This window comes from Zophobas morio, unplaced genomic scaffold (genome assembly GCF_036711695.1).
Source record: "Zophobas morio isolate AGI-343-1 ecotype UQ-CSIRO unplaced genomic scaffold, CSIRO_AGI_Zmor_V1 ptg000022l, whole genome shotgun sequence".
In the NCBI taxonomy this organism is placed as follows: domain Eukaryota; kingdom Metazoa; phylum Arthropoda; class Insecta; order Coleoptera; family Tenebrionidae; genus Zophobas; species Zophobas morio.
In genome coordinates this window covers 1,750,222-1,772,750 of record NW_026972127.1, presented here as the reverse complement: position 1 = coordinate 1,772,750, position 22,529 = coordinate 1,750,222, and the positions used below count along the sequence as shown (strand labels likewise).

The following is a 22,529-nucleotide window of genomic DNA, read 5'->3' as shown; positions in this document are numbered from 1 at the left end:
TGTTTGAATATTAAAAGATTTTAAGGAATCTCAAGAATTCCCAGGGTTCTGTTAAAAAAAAAAAGAATCTCCGGGCTTTCTTGTGCTAGATTATAAAAAAAAATTAAAGGATCTCGAGGACCGCTCGTGTTTTATCTTTATTAGAATTTAAAGAATCACAGAGTCACTGTTTGATTTTTAAAACAATTTTGAAAACTCTCAGAGATTCCTTCTGTTTGAACTTTAACAAATTTAAAGAATCTAAGGAGTCCTCATGTTTGACGTTTTAAAGAATTTTAAAGAATCTCGGGCGTTCCTTGTGTTCGATTATTAAAAGAATTTCAAGAATCTCAGAGATCTCCGGCGTTTGTTTTTGAAAGAATTTAAAAAATCTCGGTAACCTCTGATGTTTGATCTTTAAAAAATTTTGACGAATCTCCAAAATCCTTCAGTTTTATTTTTAAAAGAGTCTAAAGAATCTTAGAGTCATTGATGTTTGACTCTAAAAATGATTTTCAAGAATTTCGAAAGTTCTTCGTGTTTGAATGTTAAAAGTTTTTAAAGAATCTAAGGGATCCTCAGCGTTCTGTTAAAAAAAAATTCTTCTGTTAGATTGTAAAATAATTTTAAAGAATCTCGAGGACACCTCGTGTTTTATTTTTATTATAATTTAAAGAATCTCCAATTCACTGTTGTTTGATTTTCAGATGAATTTTCAAGAATCTCGGAAGTCCCTTCTGTTTGAAGATTAAAAGAATGTAAAGAATCCCTGAGGTTTAACGTTTTAAGAATTTTAAATAATCTTGGAGATTCCTTGTGTTGGATTGTTAAAAGAATTTAAAAAATCTCGGGGAGCTCTGACGTTTGATTTTTAAACGAAATTTTAAAGAATCGCGAGAATTTCTTGAGTTTAAAAAAAATAATAAAAATAAAAACAAAAGAATCTCAGGATCGCCGATTTTTTATTTTTAAAACAAATTTAAGGAATCTCGGGACATCTTGTGTTTGTTTTTGAAAGAATTAAAACACTTTCGGGGACCTCTGATGTTTGATTTTTAAAAGAATTTTGAAGAATCTCGAGAAATCCTTGAGTTTTATTTTTAAAAGAATCTAAAGAAACTCAGGGGCGCTTGGCGTTTGTTTTTGAAAGAACTTAAAGCATCTTAGAAACCCCTAAAGTTTGATATTTAAAGAACTTTAAAGAATCTTGTGTTCATTTTTATCAGAATTTAAAGAATCTCAGGCCCATTGATGTTTGATTTTTAAAATAATTTTCAAAAATTTCGAAAGTTCTTCATGTTTGAATGTTGAAAATTTTAAATAATCTCAGGGATCCCCAGCATTCTGTTAAATTAAAATAATCTCTAGGATTTCTTGTGTCAGATTGTTAAAAGAATTCTAAAGTATGGTTAGTGTCTTAACATCTATATGATATTCATAACACGCATATAAATTTTGACAACAATCGGTCCGGTAGTTTCGGAGACTATTCTCTGTCTAATAAAAATTGACACCAACAGACCGACACACAGAGGGAGAGAGACGGAAACGGGAGATCTATGTTTTCGTACTTTTGGGCTCAAGAAACGTCGAGAAAACATGAAAGTAAGCAATCGCCCGATGGACTCAATTACAATACTTTCTTCGCTTACGCTCGAGAAGTACATATATCAGGAGTTCCAAATGTTTGATTTTTTAAAAAATTTCAAGAATCTCAAAGACCTCGAGCGTGTGTTTTTGAAAGAATTTAAAAAATGTCAGAACCCTCTGATGTTTGATTTTTAAAACAATTTTCAAGAATCTCGAAGGTTCCTTCTGTTTGAGCGTTAAAAGAATTTATAAAATCTCAAGGGCCCGGATGTTTGACATTTAAAGAATTTTAAAAAATCTTGGGGGTTCCTTGTGTTCGATTGTTAAAAGAATTTCAAGAATCTCAGCGACCTCCAGCGTTTGTTTTTGAAAAAATTTTAAAAATCTCGGCGACCTCTGATGTTTGATTTTTGAAAGAAATTTAAAAGAATCTCTAGAAATTCTTGAGTTTTATTAAAAAAAAAAAATAAAGAATATCAGGATCGCTGATTTTTTATTTTTAAAACAAATTTAAGAAATCTCGGGACTTCTTATGTTTGTTTTTGAAAGAATTAAAATACTCTCGGGGACCTCTGATGTTTTATTTTTAAAAGAATTTCGAAGAATCTCGAGAAATCCTTGAGTTTTATTTTTAAAAGAATCTAAGGAAACTCAGGGGCGCTTGGCGTTTGTTTCTGAAAGAACTTAAAGCATCTTAGAAACCGCTGAAATTTGATATTTAAAGAACTTTAAAGAATCTTGAGTTCATTTTTATCAGAATTTAAAGAATCTCAGGCCCATTGATGTTTGATTTTTAAAATAATTTTCAAGAATTTCGAAAGTTCTTCATGTCTGAATGTTGAAAATTTTAAATAATCTCAGGGATCCCCAGCATTCTGTTAAAATAAAATAATCTCTGGGATTTCTTGTGTTAGATTGTTAAAAGAATTCTAAAATATGGTTAGTGTTTTAACATCTACATGATATTCATAACACGCATATAAATTTTGACAACAATCGGTCCGGTAGTTTTGGAGACTATTGTCTGTCTAATAAGAGTCGACACCGACAGACCGACACACAGAGGGAGAGAGACGGAAACGGAAGATCTATTTTTTCGTACTTTTGGGCTGAAGAAACGTCAAGAAAACATGAAAGTAAACAATCGCCCGATGGACTCAATTACAATACTTTCTTAGCTTACGCTCGAGAAGTACATATATGAGGAGTTCCAATTGTTAGATTGTTAAAAAAATTTCAAGAATCTCAAGACCTCCAGCGTGTGTTTTTGAAAGAATTTAAAAAATCTCAGGACCCTTTGATGTTTGATTTTTAAAACAATTTTCAAGAATCTTGAAGGTTCCTTCTCTTTGAACGTTAAAAGAATTTATAGAATCTCAAGGGTCCTGATGTTTGGCATTTAAAGAATTTTAAAAAATCTTGGGGGTTCCTTGTGTTCGATTGTTAAAAGAATTTCAAGAATGTCAAAGACCTCCAGCGTTTGTTTTTGAAAGAATTTAAAAAATCTCGACGACCTCTGATGTTTGATTTTTGAAAGAAATTTTAAAGAATATCTAGAAATTCTTGAGTTTTATTTAAAAAAAAAAAATAAAGAATATCAGGATCTAGTGTTCATTTTTATCAGAATTTAAAGAATCTCAGGGGTTCCCAGCGCTCTGTAAAAAAAAAGGGGGATTCCTTGTACTCGAGTGACCTGTCTTAGCTTGACTTGTCTTGACTTGATTTAAGATAACCTGACTTGATCATTATTCAAAAAATTAAAACAATTTCTGCTGTTTTTGAAAAATAGCTGAGCTAACCTGACCATTATTCAAAAATTTACAACAATTTCTGCTGTTTGAGGTTATGTCAAACAGTTTGCTTGACTTATCCTTGATGTAATTTTTGTGATTTTCAAAAGAACTCCAATAAATTGAACATTCTACAGGAGTATCAAATTTAAGCAGCACTTATCATGAAAATTTTGAGTAGTAAATATTGACACAGACGACAGACGACGGACGGACAGACGGAAACGCGGGATCTAATTTTTCGTACTCGTACGTCATGAAACTAAACTAAATAAAAATATGTCTCCTTTTTACTCCCAGAGTAAGTATCTAATTTTTTAAGTTGAATTTTATTAGACAGATAATCTCCGAAACTACCGGACTGACTATCGTCAAATGTGATATGTATTTTAGGAGCACCGTTTAAGTGTCAAAACATTAACCAACATTTTACGTAATAAAAATGTTAGTTAAATTTTATAAAATAACAGAATCTTGGAAATCACAATTTTATAACGACATTTTATAATTGAAATTTCAAACTACAAAACCGAATGACTTACTTGAATTTTTTTAAAGTTTATTGTAAAAGTTAAACTTATCGTAATCATGACAAATTCTTATTAATCGTCACATCAAAATTTCATAATATAAAATAGGGGATGGAAGTTCTATCTAAATAAAAGACCATTTTTTTCCATTTAACTATAATGATTAAATAGACTAGGGACCAAGATTATTTCGAATAAATTTGTTTATAGAATTTTGAGGTCCTGGAATCTATCGGTTGGGTAAAATGCTGCAAAATTATTAACAATTTTTGTATTTAATTTCTATTTTTACACATAAAACCCCTATGTTCAAAAAACAATTCTACACCAGTTTCGGTCCATTTCCTCCATATTCTGCAATCGATTTCCTCTCAACCACTAATTACTACAGCAAATGCGATCACCCCCCAACCAAAATCTCCCATCAAGCAACTACCTTCTAATCGCTCCAAGTGTTTTAATTCCCGCTATTAGCAAGTCAAAATCCTCACAAATCTAGCTTTGCAAATTACGGTTAGCCAGGGAAATTATACGTTGTTATCCTATTCTGCATGCACACATTTCACTTTACATCGGATGCGCACAGAGATTAAACGTCTACTTCTTGCATTAATACATAATAGACTCCAAGAACTCACTCCTTCGCACTCCAGCGCCGCAATTCCCATTCCGAAACATCCATTTCCAATTTCCTCCCCCCGAGAAAGCCATTTCGACACTCGCCCAAAAATCAAGACGGTTTCCGTCCGGCGAATTACGTTCGTTCGGAGCCGGCGAGAAATTAAAACAAACACGGGACTTATTGGACGGCAGTTCCTTTGTCATGTAGCTGTCATGTTTGATCAGGGAATACGTCGGAAGCGCTGGGAGTAGGTGAAATGAGCGATGAGGCTCGGGAGTTCGGAAAACTGGCATTTCGTCGGTCAGTTGATGACAACGTGATTCAATTTCGTCCTTAACTGGAACTTCCGCGGTCGTGCGCTCTTGCAATAAAGTGCAAAAAGAGAATGAGTCATAATTGAAGGTTTAATGAGCGATTCTCGCAAGATTAAAAACGTTATGGTAGGACTTTAAGCATTACTGGAAGAAAAAAAACACGGGTCGTAAAACTATGGAGTTATTTCGGCGGGTTCGAGATGAGTAGTGCGGGAAAGGATCTTCTAAATGTGCATATTTTAGTGATTCAAATTGATAAAGCGGTCGTACGAAGAGTATAAAGTTGTGGGAAAATTACGGAAACTTGAAAACAAAGCGGTAAAGTTTGTTCGTAAAGATACAAGGAGCCATTTCTGTGTCCTGATAACTTCCTGGACACAATGAAAACATGCTCTATTGTGCACGTTTTACGACTTTTTTACTCGTTTCTAGACGTTTTTGGGGCTTTTATTTAAAATTTCTATATTTTCCCAGTTTTGTTAGCATTCTTTTTATGTAACTACTAGAGCTTTCAATAAAATTCAGAAACTTTTTGTATTAATGTGTAGTTCACTTCAAGCGATTCGTCCAATTCCTTCAAAGAAACGATTATGCGATATAAAATCGACTTCGAACCTCCGAAATAAGGATGTTTTGTTGTTCCAAAAGGCCTTAAACTTTTTTCGAATTCAAATTCAATTCGAAGGTCAAGGCAAGTCAGGACAAGTCAGGTCAGGTGGCCCAGAGATTTTAAATTCTTGTTTAAAATATTTTAACATTCAAACACGAAGAACGGAAGAATCGTGAAAATTGTTTTGAAAGTCAAACATCAATAGTCTTGAGACTTTTAAATTCTTATAAAAATAAAACACAAGATTCTTTAAAATTCGTTTAAAGTCAAACATCAGGGATTTCTAAAATTCTTAAACTTCTTTCAAAAACAAACGCCAAGCGCTCCTGAGTTTCTTTAGAATCTTTTACAAATAAAACTCGAGGATTTCTCGAGATTCTTTAAAATGTTTTTAAAAATCAAACATCAGAGGTCCCCTAGGATTTTTAAATTCTTTAAAAAACAAACACTGGAGGTCTCTAAGATCCTTGAAATTCTTTTGTTCGATTACAAGGAACCCCTGAGATTCTTTAAAACTTTTAAAACGTCAAACATCAGGGCCGCTGAGATTCTTTAAATCCTTTTAACGTTCAAACACAAGGAACGTCGGAGATTCTTCGATTTTCTTTTAAAAATCATACAGTCACTCTGAGATTCTTTCAATTCTAATAAAAAAAAAACACGAGGGGTCCCCGAGATTCTTTAAAAAATTTAAACATTCAAACACCAAGAACATATTATTTTTTTAATCAAGCATCAATTGCTCATCAAATTCTTTAAATTGTTATAAAAATAAAACAGAAAATTCTTTAAAAATCAAACTTCATTGGTTTCTAAGATGCTTTAAGTTCTTTCAAAAACACCACATGCCCCTAAGTTTCTTCAGATTCTTTTAAAACTAAAACTCAAGGATTTCTCGAGATTCTTCAAAATTCTTTAAAAAGTCAAACATCAAGGCCCCTAAGATTCTTCAAGTTCTTTAACGTTCAAACAGAAGGAACCTCCGAGAGTCCTCAAAATTGTTTTAAAAATAAAAAAAATATTGACTCTGAGATTCTTTAAATTCTAATAAAAATAAAACACGGGAGCTCCTCGAGATTATTTAAAATTCTTTTAACAATCTAACACAAGAAATCGCCAAGATTCGTTTTCTTAACAGAATGCTGAGAATCCCTGAGATTGTTTAAAATCTTTTAACATTCAAACACTAAGAACTTTAGAAATTCTTGAAAATTATTTTTAAAATCACATATCAATAGTTTAAATTTTTTTAAAATAAAAAATAAAATTTCTTAATTTTTTTAAAAATCAAAATTCAGGGGATTTCTGGAATTCTTTAAGTTCTTAAAAAAAGCACCAAGCGCGGATTCTTTAGATTCTTTTAAAAATAAAACTCAATGATTTCTTGAGATTCTTCAAAATTCTTTTAAAACTCAAACATCAGAGGTCCCCAAGATTTTTTAAGTTCCTCCAAAAAAATGCTGGAGATCTCTGAGATTCTTTTAACAATCGAACAAAAGGAAGCCCCGAGATTCTTTAAAATTTTTGAAATTTCAAACATCAGAGCCCTTGAGATTCTATAAATTCTTTTAACGATCACACACAAGGAACCTCCTAGATTCTTGAAAATTGTTTCAACAATCGAACACATGGAGTCCTCGAGATTCTTTAAGATTCATTAAAACGTCAAACATCAGGACCCCTGAGATTCTTTAAATTCTTTTTACGTTCAAACAGGAGGAATCTCCGAGATTCTTGAGAATGATTTTAAAATCCCAACAACAGTGACTCTGAGATTCTTTAAGTTCTTTTAAAAATAAAACTCAAATATTTCTCGAGATTTTTCAAAATTCTTTTCAAAATCCAAACATCAGACAACCTTAAGATTTTTTAAATTCTTGTAACGTTCAAACAGAAGGAACTTCGGAGATTCTTGAAAGTCGTCCTAGAAATAGAACACAAGAGGTCCCCGAGATTTTTCAAAATTCTTTTAAAAACCAAACATCAGAGGTCCCCAAGATTTTTTAAATTCTTTCAAAAAAAAAGCTGAATGGCTGTGAGATTCTTTTAACAATCGAACACAAGGAAGCCCCGAGTTTCTTTAAAATTTTTAAAATGTCAATCATCAGAGCCCTTGAGATTCTATAAATTCTTTTAACGTTCAAACAGAAGGAACCTCCGAGATTCTTGAAAAGTGTTTAAACAATCGAACACATGGAGTCCTCGAGATTCTTTAAGATTCATTAAAACGTCAAACATCAAGGCCCCTGAGATTCTTTAAATTGTTTTTACGTTCAAACAGAAGGAATCTCCGAGATTCCTGAAAATGGTTTTAAAATTCCAACAATAGTGACTCTGAGATTCTTTAAATTCTATTAAAAATAAAACTCAAAAATGTATCGAGATTTTTCAAAATTCTTTTCAAAATCCAAACATCAGAGGTCCCCAAGATTTTTTAAATTCTTGTAACGTTCAAACAGAAGGAACTTCGGAGATTCTTGAAAATCGTCCTAGAAAAAAAAAACACAAGAGGTCCCCGAAATTCTTCAAAATTCTTTTGAAAATCAAACATCAGAGGTCCCCAAGATTTTTTTAATTCTTTCAAAAACAAAAGCTGAATGCCTGTGAGATTCTTTTAACAATCGAACACAAGGAAGCCTCGAGTTTCTTTAAAATTTTTAAAATGTCAGACATCAGAGCCCTTGAGATTCTATAGATTCTTTTAACGTTCAAACAGAAGGAACCTCCGAGATTCATGAAAATTGTTTCAACAATCGAACACAGGGAGTCCCCGAGATTCTTTAAGATTCATTAAAACGTCAAACATCAGGGCCCCTGGGATTCTATAAATTCTTTTTACGTTCAAACAGAAGGAATCCCCGAGATTCTTGAACATGGTTTTAAAATCCCAACAACAGTGACTCTGAGATTCTTTAAATTCTTTTAAAAATAAACCTCAAGGATTTCCCGAGATTTTTCGAAATTCTTTTCAAAATCCCAACATCAGATGTCTCCAAGATTTTTTAAATTCTTGTAACGTTCAAACAGAAGGAACTTCAGAGATTCTTGAAAATCGTCCTAAAAATAAAACACAAGAGTCTCCGAGATTCTTCAAAATTCTTTTAAAAATCAAACATCAGAGATCCCCAAATTTTTTTAAATTCTTTCAAAAACAAACACTGAAGGCATGTGAGATTCTTTTAACAATCGAACAGAAGGAAGCTCCGAGATTCTTTAAAATTTTTAAAATGTCAAACATCAGAGCCCTTGAGATTCTATAAATTCTTTTAACGTTCAAACAGAAGGAACCTCCGATATTCTTGAAAATTGTTTCAACAATTGAACACAGGGAATTCCCGAGATTCTTTAAGATTCATTAAAACGTCAAACATCAGGGCCCCTGACATTCTTTAAATTGTTTTTACGTTCAAACAGAAGGAATCTCCGAGATTCTTGAAAATGGTTTTAAAATGCCAACTATAGTGACTCTGAGATTCTTGAAATTTTTTTAAAATAAAACTCAAGGATTTCTCGTGATTTTTTAAAATTCTTTTCAAAGTCCAAACATCAGAGGTCTCCAAGATTTTTAAATTCTTGTAAACTTCAAACAGAAGGAACTTCGGAGATTCTTGAAAATCGTCCTAAAAATAAAACAAAAGAGTCCCCGAGATTCTTCAAAATTCTTTTAAAAATCAAACATCAGAGGTCCCCGAGATTTTTTAAATTCCTTCAAAAGAAATGCTGGAGGTTTCTGAGATTCTTTTAACAATCGAACACAAGGAAGCCCCGAGATTTTTTAAAATTCTTTAAATGTCAAACATCAGAGCCCTTGAGATTCTATAAATTCTTTTAACGTTCAAACAGAAGGAACCTCCGAGATTCATGAAAATTGTTTCAACAATCGAACACAGGGAGTCCCCGAGATTCTTTAAGATTCATTAAAACGTCAAACATCAGGGCCCCTGAGATTCTTTAAATTCTTTTTACGTTCAAACAGATGGAATCTCCGAGATTCTTGAAAATGGTTTTAAGATGCCAACTACAGTGACTCTGAGATTCTTGAAATTCTTTTAAAATAAAACTCAAGGATTTCTCGACATTTTTCAAAATTCTTTTCAAAATCCAAACATCAGAGGTCTCCAAGATTTTTAAATTCTTGTAAACTTCAAACAGAAGGAACTTCGGAGATTCTTGAAAATCGTCCTAAAAATAAAACACAAGAGTCCCCGAGATTCTTCAAAATTCTTTTAAAAATCAAACATCAGAGGTCCCCGAGATTTTTTAAATTCCTTCAAAAGAAATACTGGAGGTTTCTGAGATTCTTTTAACAATCGAACACAAGGAAGCCCCGAGATTTTTTAAAATTCTTTAAATGTCAAACATCAGGGCCCTTGAAATTTTATAAAATTTTTTAACGTTCAAACAGAAGGAATCTCCGAGATTCTTGAAAATGGTTTTAAAATGCCAACTACAGTGACTCTGAGATTCTTTAAATTCTTTTAAAAATAAAACTCAAGGATTTTTCGAGATTCTTCAAAATTCTTTTCAAAATCCAAACATCAGACATCCCCAAGTTTTTTGAAATTCTTGTAACGTTCAAACAGAAGGAACTTCAAAGATTCTTTGATCATCGTCCTAAAAACAAAACACAAGAGGTTCTCGAAATTCTTCAAATTTTTTTAAAAATCAAACATCAGAGGTCCCCATGATTTTTTAAATTCTTTCAAAAACAAACGCTGAAGCCATCTGAGATTCTTTTAACAATCGAACACAAGGAAGCCCCGAGACTCTTTAAAATTTTTAAAATGTCAAACATCAGAGCCCTTGAGATTCTATAAATTCTTTTAACGTTCAAACAGAAGGAACCTCCGAGATCCTTGAAAATTGTTTCATCAAGGAGTCCCCGAGATTCTTTAAGATTCATTAAAACGTCAAACATCAGGACCCCTGAGATTCTTTAAAATCTTTTTACGTTCAAACAGAAGGAATCTCCGAGATTCTTGAAAATGGTTTTAAAATCCCAACAACAGTGACTCTGATATTCTTTAAATTCTTTTAAAAATAACACTCAAGGATTTCTCGAGATTTTTCAAAATTCTTTTCAAAATCAAGGATCAGAGGTCCCCAAGATTTTTTAAATTCTTTCAAAAACAAACGCTGGAGATCTTTGACAATCTTGAAATTCTTTTAACAATCAAACATATGGAACTGCCGAAACTTTTAGTTCTCGAGCGTAAACTAAGAAAAAAATTGAGTCCATCGGACGATTGGCTACTTTCATGTTTTCGCGACGTTTCTTGGGCTCAAGTGTACGAAAAAATAGGTCTCTCCTTTCCACTTCACTACCGGGCCGATTGATGCCAAACTTTATATGTGCATTATCAATATCATGTAGATGTTAAAGCACTAACCATACTTATTCTAATCATCCCCACCAACAATGCGAAGACGTCACCTCAAAATTGTACATAGTAAATGTGTTAAATTGTATACAATAACATACTACTGAACGTATATTTGTAAAAAAAAATTATATGAGACTACTACTTCGTATTTTAGTTTTGAAACTGTAAAACAGAATGCTCTGAAATCTTGACCACAAAATTTTGGCGATTAAATGCTACAAAATATTATGAGTCCATATCAGTGCAGCTATAGTTTTTAAAATTACTTCTGGACAGTGACGCAAAAAAAATAATGAATGAGCCGATCTATTTTATTGATCAAATCGAGAAAGTCTCGCTCCACTTTTCAATTACAATAATAAATCTTTAGATTTTAAAAATATACCCTAGAATACGAGCGCAGCGAGCACATTTAGGTTTAACCAACTATTCTCATTTTTAAATAACACCAAACTGTTTCTATGTAATTTAGCTTCTTAGGGATATCGAAGAATAATTTCTAAAATTACGTGCTCACTGCGCTCGCATTTTAAGAGCTTTTTTGATTTCGTTATTTCCTCATGTACCTTCGGTCTGTCTGGATTTTGTGTATCAATGTTTAACATTTTTCCTTGTTTTACTTTGACAAATATTGAATTAATAATAATTTTAACAGTTGCTTTAATTCAATAAATCTTCAAACTGACATACACAGAATCACGAATATCGAAACGAGCAGACATCCGTACCAAACGCACTCATTTTTTCCCTTCAATTATATAATACACCATTCACATCTCCGTAATGACTACATTTTCGCTCAAAAGCAGAATTTTCCTCCTTTTGTTAGATTCCTTTTGTGGCAAATCTTAACAGCTTGCTCCCGAACAGGTAAAACGAAAGAAAAAACCCTCTAAAAACCCTCCACCAACTTAATGAATCCTAATCGATAATAATACAACTGAGTTCTAAACTCCGGTAAACCCCAAATTACTCCTCATCCTCAACATAACTCCCCGATTTAATTAGAATTTCCGAAATTCCGGGCTGGTTTTCCTGCGAGCGGCACTTCTGCAGCAGGAGCCACAATTAGTGCAAGGCACGGTTACACAAGTCCTGCAATGTGTGTTTTGTCGGCCTCGTCACACAACAGAATTCGGTATTGACCTTGCCCACCACAATAATTATTCGGCACGTATCGACGCTGGGGTTTTACCTGCGTACGTTGCTGAAAAATCGTTTGCACCAAACCACCGTACGCAAAGCCCCTGGTGTGCGAAGACGTCATTTCGTTCACAAAAAATGGTGAAAAGTCGATTATGCAAATGAGGGGAGGAAAACTGACCATCAAATTTTCATGTTAACGCTGGCGTTATCTGTGGTAGCGAATGCTCAATAAATGTTTTTTTTTTTTATAAATAGGCCCATAAGAATAACATCACAAGATCTCGGGGACACAATATTCTCGGTGTTGTTGGGAAATTCGTCCCGAAATTCATCCCAAGCCGCTTGATTCGAGTACCCCCATACACTTTTGTTCATTCAAAAGTTATGAAAAAAACTATTTCTAATAATGTAAAGATTACTTCTCCAGAAAGGAACAACAAGTGGAAAAATACGAAAAAATTGACGTATAATTTAAATCAAAACAAAAAATTGCACTATAATATAATATTAAGGAAGTATTTAAATAGAGTACATGGGCCAACTATCTACTTTTATGTTTATTCGACTTTTCATGATCCCTAGAGTACTAAGAAATAGGTCTCCCGTTTCTGTCTATCTGTCTGTCTGTCGTCTGTCCCGACTTTTATTAGACAGATAATCCCCGAAACTACTGGACTAAATTTTGTTGGCAAATTTTGTATTATTTTACATGGTAAATTTGTTATTATTTTGATAAAATAAGATTCTCCTGTATTTGTAGTGTATGATTTCGTGTTGAGATTTCACCCTAGACATCCAGATTTTTTGGAAAAAAATTTTGAATTTTACAGCTTGTATATACATATATTACAGTTCTTCATTTTTCGAATTTTCAGTTGTACAATTTTTAATTTTTCGATTTTTCAACTTTTGCGTTTTCTCCATTTTTCAAGTTCTTGATTGTTATTTTTCATTTTCTCAATTTTATATCACAGTTTTTCGGTTTTTCATTTTCTATAACCTGTCAATGTCCACATTTTTAAATGTTTCATTTTCATAATTTCTCGACTTGAAAATTTTTCAATTTTTCGTTTCTTCATTTCGACTTGCACTTCTTGAATTTTACAAGTTTTCATTTTTTGATTTTTCAATCTTTCGTTTCTTTAATTTTTCAAGTTCTTGACTTTGATTTTTCATTTTCGCGATTTTTTAATTTTAAGTTTGCTCAATTTCATATCACAATTTTTCGTTTTTGCATTCTCTTTAATTTTTCACTTTTTCCATTTTTCAATGTTTCGGTTTAACAATTTTTCTGTTTATCAACTTTAATTCTTTCGATTTTTCTATTTCTCCAGTACCTACCAAATTTTTGTATTTTTCGTTTCTTCAATTTTTCGATTTTTCATTGTTTCGGATTCATAATTTTTCACTTTTTCAGCTTTAATTTTCTCAATTTTTCAATTTCTTAACTGCCAAATTTTTCAAATATTCGGTTCTTTAATTTCTCGATTTGCAATTTTTCTACATTACAATTTTTCATTTTTCGATTTTTCAGTTTCTCGATTTTATAATTTTTCTTTTCTTATTCAGTTTTTCAAAATTTCAATCTTAGATTCTTCAAGTCCTCGATTTTCCAAGTTTAAAATTTTTCAATTTTGCATTTTTGGATTTTACAATTTTTCGATATTATAATTTTCTTCTACCGTTTCTCATTTTTTCAAGTTCTTTATTATTATTTTTCATTTCCACGATTTCTTAATTTTCATTTTCTCGATTTTATATCACAATTTTTCGTATTTACATTTCCTTTATTTTTTCAATGTTTCATTCGTAATTTTTCGTTTATTAAATTTTCAAAATTTCAATCTTCGATTTTTCAGGTTCTCGATTTTACAATTTTAACTTTTTTTAATTTGTCAATTATCCGATTTTCCTATTTCCTTGGTTTTCAATATTTTGATTTTAGAATAATTTGTTTTTTCATTTTTGCACTTTTTCTGTTTTTTAGTTTCCTAATTTTTAATTTTTCAATTTTTCGTTTCCTCGATTTTGCAAGTTCTTGATTTTTATCTTTCATTTCCCCAATTCTTTAATTTTCATTTTCTCGATTTTATGTCACAGTTTTTCGTATTTACATGTCCTTTATTTTTTAATATTTCGTCCGATTTTATAACTTCTCTTTTATTCAATTTTTGGAAATTTCAATCTTTGAATCTTCAAGTCTTCGATTTTCCAAGTTAAAATGTTTCAATTTTGCAATTTTCAATATTTCAATTTTACAATCTTTCATTGTTTCGATTTTGCACTTTTTAGATTTTTTATCATTCGATTTTGATTTCCTGTTTTCAAATTTTCCATTTTATACTTTTTGCTTTCCTCTTTTTAGATTTTTCAATTTGAACATTTTTTTAATCGAAAAGTTGAAAAATTGAAAATCGAAAAATTAAGTATAAAGAAATTCAAATATTAAAAATTGAATAAATGAAAAATTTTAAAAATTATACCTATTATAACATATTTAAAATGAAAATTAGAAAAATTGCAAATCAAAAATTGAAGAAACGAAAAATTGAAAAACAGAGAAACTGAAAAACTAAAATTAAAAAGAAAAATGATAAAATCAGAGCATTAAAAAACATAACCGAAAAATTAAAAAAACAAACAAAACATAAAACCAAACGAAAAATTGTAAATCAAAAAACTAAATAATTTAAAAATAAAGAAAATAAAAAACCTAAAAGAAAAATTGTAAATTTAAAGTTTGCAGAAGCGAAAAATTAATTAATCGAAAAATTAAAGAAACAAAAAATACAAAAAATTGAGAAATCGAAAAGCGAAAAAATGAAGAAACGAAACATTGAAAATTTTAAAATAAAAAAAAACAAAAACTTGCAACACTGAAAGATAGAATAAATGAAAAAATAAGGGGAATAAAAAACCCAAACGAAAAATTACAAATCCAAAAATTGCAAAATCTAAATCTGAAAAATTAAAAAATTGGAAAATGAAAAATTGAAAAATTTGAAGAAACAAAAATAACGGAAAATTGAAAAATTGCAGATCGAAAAATTAAAAAAATTGAAATTGAAAAAATTAAATGTGTAAAAATAAAGAAAATAAAAAATCGACACGAAAAATTGCAAATCTAAAAATTGAAGAAACAAAAAGGAAAAATTTTTAAATTTCAAATCCAATCATTGAAGAAATATAAAATTTGAAACTTCCAAGAGTTGGAAAATCGAAACACTGAAAAAGTTAAAAATAAAGAAAATGCAAAACCTAGACGAAAAATTGCAAATCCCAAAAACCGAAAATTTGAAGAAATGAAAAATTGAGGAATCGAAAAATTGAAGGAATAAAAAAATGAAAAATTGAAAAATCTCCAGTCCAAAAATTGAAGAAACAAAATTGAGAAATTATAAAATCTCGAAATATTGAAAAATCGAATAATTGAAAAACTAATAAAATAAAAAATTTAAACGAAAAATTACAAATCTAACATTTGAAGAAATGAAAAACTGAAGAAACAAAAAAATACAAAATTAAAAATCGAAAATCCAAAAATTGAAGAAATGAATAATTGATTAAGTTAAAATTGAAACAACAAAAAATTATAAATTCTGGAAACATTGAAAAATCTAAATAAAATAACTAAACAAAAAATTGTAACGAAAAATTACAACTCTAAAATTTGAAAAAATGCAAAATTAAAAAATTTCAAATCCAAAAATTCAAGAACCCACAAAATTGATATATAAAATCTCGAAACATTGAGATATCAAATAATGAAAAAATAAGAAAATAAAGAATTCAAACGAAAAATTGCAAATCTAAAATTTGAAGAAATTTAAAATCAATAAAAATCGAAAAATTGAAGAAACAAAAAAAAAATGAAAAAAAAATCGAAAAATTGAAGATAAAAAATTGAAAAAATTACAAAAATTATATCATCTCAAAACATTGAAAAATCGGATAATTAAAAAATAAAAAAAAAATAAATTAAAAAATCAAATCAACGCAAATCGAAAAATTGAAGCTTCCAAAAGTTAGAAAATCGAAACACCGTCAAATTTAAAAATAAAGAAAATAAAAAACCTAAACGAAAAATTGCAAATCGAAAATTTAAAGAAATGAAAAATTAAAGAATCGAAAAATTGGAGAAACAAAATATACAAAATTAAAAATCAAAAAACGAAAAGTTGAAGAAACGAAAAATTTTAAAAATCAAAAATTATAACATCTGGAAACATTGAAAAATCTAACAATTGAAAAATTAAGGAAATAAATAATTTAAACGAAAAATTAAATTGCAAATCTAAAATTTAAAAAAAATAAAAATTAAAGAATCGAAAAATTGAAAAATCTCAAATCAAAAAATTGAAGAATACGCAAAATTGAAATAACAAAATCTCGCAACATTGAAAGATAAAATAATTGAAAATATAAGAAAAAAAAATTGAAAAGAAAAATTACAAATCTAAAATTTGAAGAAATGAAAAATGAAATAATCCAAAAATTAAAGAAACAAAAAAATGAAAAATAAAAGTCGATAATCGAAAAATTGAACAAACGAAAAACTGAAAAAATTATAATTGATACAACAAAAAATTATAAAATCTCTAAATATTGAAAAATCGAATAAAAAAATAAGAAAATAGAGAATTGAAACGAAAAATCGTAAATTTAAAATTTGAAGAAATCAAAAATTAAAGAAACGAACAATGGAAGAAACAAGAAAAAAATGACAAATTAAGACATCGAAAATTTGAAAAGACGAAAAATTATAAAAATTAAAATTGGCAAAACAAAAAATTATGTCATCTCGAAACATTGAAAAACCGAATAATTGAAAAAATATAAGAAATAAAAAACCTAAACGAAAAATTGCAAATCGAAAATTTGAAGAAATAAAAAATGAAAAATTGAAAAATTTCAAATACAAAAATTGAAGAAATGCAAAATTGAAAAAAATAAAACCTCGAAACATTGAAAAATCGAATAATAAATTGCAAGTGAAAAATTAAAGAATCGAAAAATTGAAGAAACAAAAAAATGAAAAATTGAAATATTATAAAATCTCGAAATATTAAAAAATCTAATAATTGAAAAAGAGAGAAAATAAATAATTTAAACGAAAAATTGCAAATATAAAATTTGAAAAAATGAAAAATTAAAGTATCGAAAAATTGAAAAATCTCAAATCGAAAAATTGCAAAATCTAAAAATCGACAAATTCAAAAATTAGAAAAAAATTTAAATTGAAAAAACAAAACATTATGAAATCTCGAAACAAATCGAAAAATTGAAAAAAAGTTGAAAAAACAAAAACGTATAAAATCTTGAAACAAATCGAAAAATTGAAAAAATAAAGAAATAAAAATCCGAAACGAAAAATTGCAAATCAAAATTTGAAGAAATAAAAAATGAAAAAAAAAAAGAAGAATCTCAAATACAAAAATTGAAGAAATGCAAAATTGAAAAAAAATAAAACCTCGAAACATTGAAAAATCGAATAATAAATAGCAAATCCAAAAAGTGAAGAAACGAATAAAATGGAAAAATTATAGACTTGAGAAATTCAAGTTAAATTTTTTTCCATGAATCCGAGTTTAAAAATTCGCCACTCTTCGAACCACCGCCGAGCGCGTCCGGAAACAGGACATGATCCTGCGCATCGTCGCCAGCCTGCTCCTGCTGCACCCAGCGTCACTGCACCGTGACGAAATTATTAATTAGAAAAACATCCACATGGCCATAATCAGCGTTTTTCTCCACCATTTCCTTTCACTTGCCCCAGATAGTTTTCACAAAATGCACCGGCGCGCATTGATTTTGCGGTACAAATGGTGCTCATCGCGACTATATAAGTATTTTTACTACCGTTTAGAGTTGACTTTTTATTTAACCTCTCAAACAATAACAGTTAACGAATAAGTAGGAAATCATGAAACCGAGTGTTCGTGTCTTGTTAGATCGGTGATCCGGAAGGTTCTCGTGTTTAGTTTAATTAGTGCCATTAGGTGTTTGGGTATCGGAGTGTAACGCTGTAGCTGCCCGCCTTGGGTTGTTTAAATTTTAGAATGGGGAAAAGGGGTAAGTGTGGCTGAGGTGCAGGTGGCGGGAATGTGGATGTTTTTAAGGGTTTCAGAGGAATTTGAAATTTTTACCAGGAAGCGTTTTTCGGGTTGAATTTTGTGAGTAAACACGACGTAAGAGAATGTCGATCCAATCGATAGGTTGATAGATAGTTAATTATTAATTACGGCTAAATAAAGTTGTGGCTGCACACTACTTGAGCTGTATTTAAAGGAAATGACGTCAACCAGTTCAATTGACTTTAATACCGAAACGGCAATTTTGTTTTCTTGTTTACGACAGTCGCTCTTTTTTAAAATTGTTTCCATGAGTGGGTATATTATATGTAGGTATTATAAATACATATAAGTATGAAGGGGAAAATTTTGATTTACTATTTTTACACCAAGTACAGCCAAATTTCGAAACTCTACTTTTAGTGTTTTCAAAATTGTCGGAGATTACAGAAAATTGACTAAAATTTATGGATCGCTCCTCTCTAAAAAAGTGGGCGAAGATTATTTCGATAACACTTTCCTCGCTCCTGAAACACAACACTCCCATTTTTCAATTCTTCAATTTTTCATTTTTTTCGTTTTTTCAGTTTATCAGTTTTTCAATTCTTGAATTTTTAGATTTCAGATTTGAGTTTCCCGAGATTCTTTCTAATTCTTAATTTTCAATTTTTCGTTTCGGTTCTTTATTTTCTTTATTTTTCAGTTATACGATTTCAATGTAATTTTTTGTTTTTTCAGTTTTATTTTTGCAAATTTTTGTTTTTTCAAATTTTCATTTTTCAATTTCTTCTAATTTTCGATTCGCAATTTTTCGTTTCGATTTTTTATTATCTTTATTTTTTCATTTATTCGATGTTTCAATGTCTCGAGTTTTTATATCTTTTTGCATATTCAACTTTAATATTTTCAATTTTTCGTTTATTCAGTTTTTCAATTTTTGATTTTTCAATTTTTCATTTCTTTTGTTTCTTCAATTATTCATTTCTTCAAATTTTAGATTTGCAATTTTTCGTTCAGATTTTTTATTTTTTTCATTTCACGTCTTTCCAGTTTTTAATTCTTAGTTTTTTTATCTTCCAATTTTTCACGTCTTCAATTTTTCAATTTGAAGTTTTCCGTTTTTCAGTTTTGGGATTTGAGATTTTTCAATTTTTCATTTTTTGATTCTTCAATTTTTCGATTCTTTAATTTTTTATTTTTTTAAATTTTGGATTTGCAATTTTTCGTTTCGCTTTTTATTTTCTTTATTTTTAAATTTTTCAGTTATTCGATTTTCCAACTTTTGGATTTTTCAATTTTTCGATTTCTAATTTTTTGCTTTTTGTTTTTCCGACTTCTTAATTTTCGATTTTTCAGTTTCTCGATTTTTCAATTTTTTGTTTCTTCAATTTTTCGTTTGCAATTTTTTTAGTTTTTATTTTAAATATGTAATAATAGTTATGATTTTAAAAAAATCAAAAAAATTTTACGATTTTAGCATTTTTCCATTTGCAATTATTGAATTTTAAAAAATGTTCATTTATTCGATTTTTAATTTTTCAATTTCTCCATATTTAATGTTCGGATTTTGCGATCTTTGAGTGTAAAATTTTTCGACTTTATAGTTTATAATTATTCGATTTTTATTTTTTGGATTTTCCACTTTTTCGATAAGTTTCTCGATTTTTACTGTCAATTTTTCGTTTCTCGAGTTCTTTGCTTCGCAATTTTTCGTTTTTTCAACATTCCAAATAAAAAAAAAAGTAAATGCCAAATTAAAAAAACTGAAAAGTCTAAAAAGAAAAAACTAAAAAGTATAAAAAGAAAAATCCAAAAACTTGAAATCCAGAACTTGAAAAATTGTAGAAACGAAAAATTGATGTTTTTTATTTGCTTTATTTTAACAATTTTTCGATTTTTCAATGATAATAATTTTTCGTTTTTTCAAATATAATTTTTTCAATTTTTTATTTCTTTAGTTTTTCATTTTTTTGTTCCTCCAATTTTACGACATACTTCTTTTAATTTTCACTTTAAAATTTTTCAGTTTTTCGACTTTCCATTTTTTTTATCTGCAATTTCACGAGTTTTCAGTTTTCAATTTTTCATTTTTTCAGTTTTAGATTTTTCTGTTTCTCGATTTTTCAATTTTTCGTTCCTTTAATTTGTAATAATTATTTTAATTTCTGAAATTATTCTCTTTTTCAATTTTACAGTGTTCGAATTCTTCCATAACTTTTTCAGTACATTTTCATTTTTTTTATTCTTAAATTTAGGTTTTCAATTTTTCGATATTTGAATGTTATAATTTTCGACTTTACAATTTTGACAATTCCATCAGTTTCGATTTCACAATTTTGGGTTTTCCAATTTTTCGATTCTTTGATTGTTTTCGATTTTTAGTTGTTGTCGATTTTCCACTTCTTCAATTTTTATATTTTTCGTTTTTTCAATATTTCGATTTTCACTTTTTCCGACATTTTAGTTTTTCAATTTTTAATTTTTCGATTTTTCAATGAAAAAATTTCACAACTGTAAATATGAAAAATAAAAAATGAAAAATCGAAAAGGTATAAAATGAAAACTTTCAAAAATCTAAAAATTGGAAACCAAAAACAAAAATTTTTAATTATTCGTTTTCTGAATTTTAGTTTCTTCAGTTTCGTGATATTTTAATTTTTCGTTTCTTCAATTTTTGATTTGCCAATTTGTGGTTTTCATTTTAAATTTGTAGTAATTAATATAACTTTTTAAATTATTTCGTTTTTCATTTGTTTAATTTTTATTTTTTTTTAATTAGGTTTTTGATTTTTCAATTTCTCCATATTTAATTTTTTAATTTTCCGATCTTGCAATATTACAATTTTCGACTTTACAATTTTGACGATTCCATAATATTTCGATTTTACAATCTTTGAGTTTTTCAAATTCCGATTCGATTCCTTTTCTTTCCAATTTTTGATTAATTTTTTTTTCAATTTTTAGTTTTTCATTGTTTCAATCTCGTTTCTTCAAGCTTCGATTTGCAATTTTTCAATTTTCCACTTCTTCGATTTTGTCATTTTTCGTTTTCTCAGTTTTTCGATTTTTCACTTTTCTCTGACATTTCAGTTCTTCGATTTTTAATTTTTTTATTTTTCAGTGAAAAAATTTCACATTTGTAAATTTGAAAAATAACAAACGAAAAAACAAAAAAGTATAAAATGAAAACTTTGAATAATCTAAAAAATGGAAATCAAAAACTTGAAAAATGGAGAAAACGAAAAATTGAAAAACCGAAAAAGTACAAAATTGAGAAAACAAAGTACATAGTCAAAAATCAAAATATTGAAAATCAAAGAAATTGGAAAACCGAGGAATTGAAAAATCGAAGATTGAAAATTTAAATAAAAAATATATAAAAAAATTAAAAGAACGAAAGAAACATTGAAAAAATGAAGGACATAGAAAAACCAAAAATTATGATGTAAAATGAAAAAAAGGAAAATGAAAAAATTTTTGGCTGTTTCAATTTTTAGATTTTCCAATATTTTTGTGTTGCAATTTCACGAGTTCTCAATTTTTAATTTTGCGTTTTCTGAATTTTTAATTTTTCAATTTAGCGATTTTTCAATTTCTGGTCATTTTAAATTTGTTATAATTAATATAATTTTTAAAATTATTCCGTTTTCCATTTTGCGGTTTGAGAATTTTTTCATTGGATTTTAAGACCTTTTCATTTATTCCTCTTTTCATTTTTCTTTTAAATTTAAGTTTTTAATTTTTCATTTTATGCATATTTAAGTAATTTTTCAATTTTTCGATCTTTCAGTCTTACAGTTTTCGACTTTAGAATTTTGACGATTTCATAATTTTTCGATTTTTAATTTTTCAGTGTATCAATTTTTCGTTTCTTCAAAATGTTGATTTACAATTTTTCGATTTTCCACTTCTTCAATTTTAATATTTTTCGTTTTTTCAGTTTTTCGTTTTTTCAGTTTTTCGATGTTTCACTTTTCTCCGACATTTTAGTTTTTCCATTTTTCAATGGAAAAATTGCATAATTGTAAATTTGAAAAATCAAAATGAAAAAACGAAAAAGTATAAAATGAAAACTTGAAAAATTTTAAAATTGGAAATCAAGAACTTGAAAAATGGAAAAAAGGAAAAATCGATAAATACTAAGATTAAAAATTGAGAAACTGAAAAATCCAAAAAGTCCAAAATTGAAAAAATGAAGCATTCTAAAACCGAAATATTGAAAATCAAAGAAATTGGCAAATCGGCTAAATGTCAGATTAAAAAATCGCAAAATTTAAATATTTTTAAATTGGAAAATCGAGGAATTGAAAAATCGAAGATTAAAAATTTGAAAATTTAATAAACGAGAAATAATCAAAAAAAAATTGAAAAAATAATTGACAAGGAAAAACCAAAAATTGTGACATATAATCGAGAAAATGAAAACAAAGAGACTTCTGCACTTTAAATTTTTAGATTTTCCAATTTTTTGATTTCAATTTCACGAGTTCTCA

General features: G+C 28.5%; 1 protein-coding gene across 3 annotated transcripts in view; it reads left to right on the top strand.

Moving 5' to 3' along the window:
* The window catches only part of LOC135133610 (sodium/potassium/calcium exchanger 3-like), a 41,274-nt gene that overhangs the window by 4,681 nt on the left and 14,064 nt on the right, over positions 1-22,529 (top strand). The window contains exon 1 of one of the 3 annotated variants that reach the window (XM_064062064.1): positions 17,825-18,037. The exons of the other annotated variants lie outside the window; for them this stretch is intronic. Within the exon in view, the coding sequence (XP_063918134.1) occupies positions 18,025-18,037 (13 nt within the window). The 5' untranslated portion in view covers positions 17,825-18,024. Of the gene's footprint in view, positions 1-17,824; positions 18,038-22,529 lie in introns of those variants that run through there. 3 annotated transcript variants of the gene reach the window in all.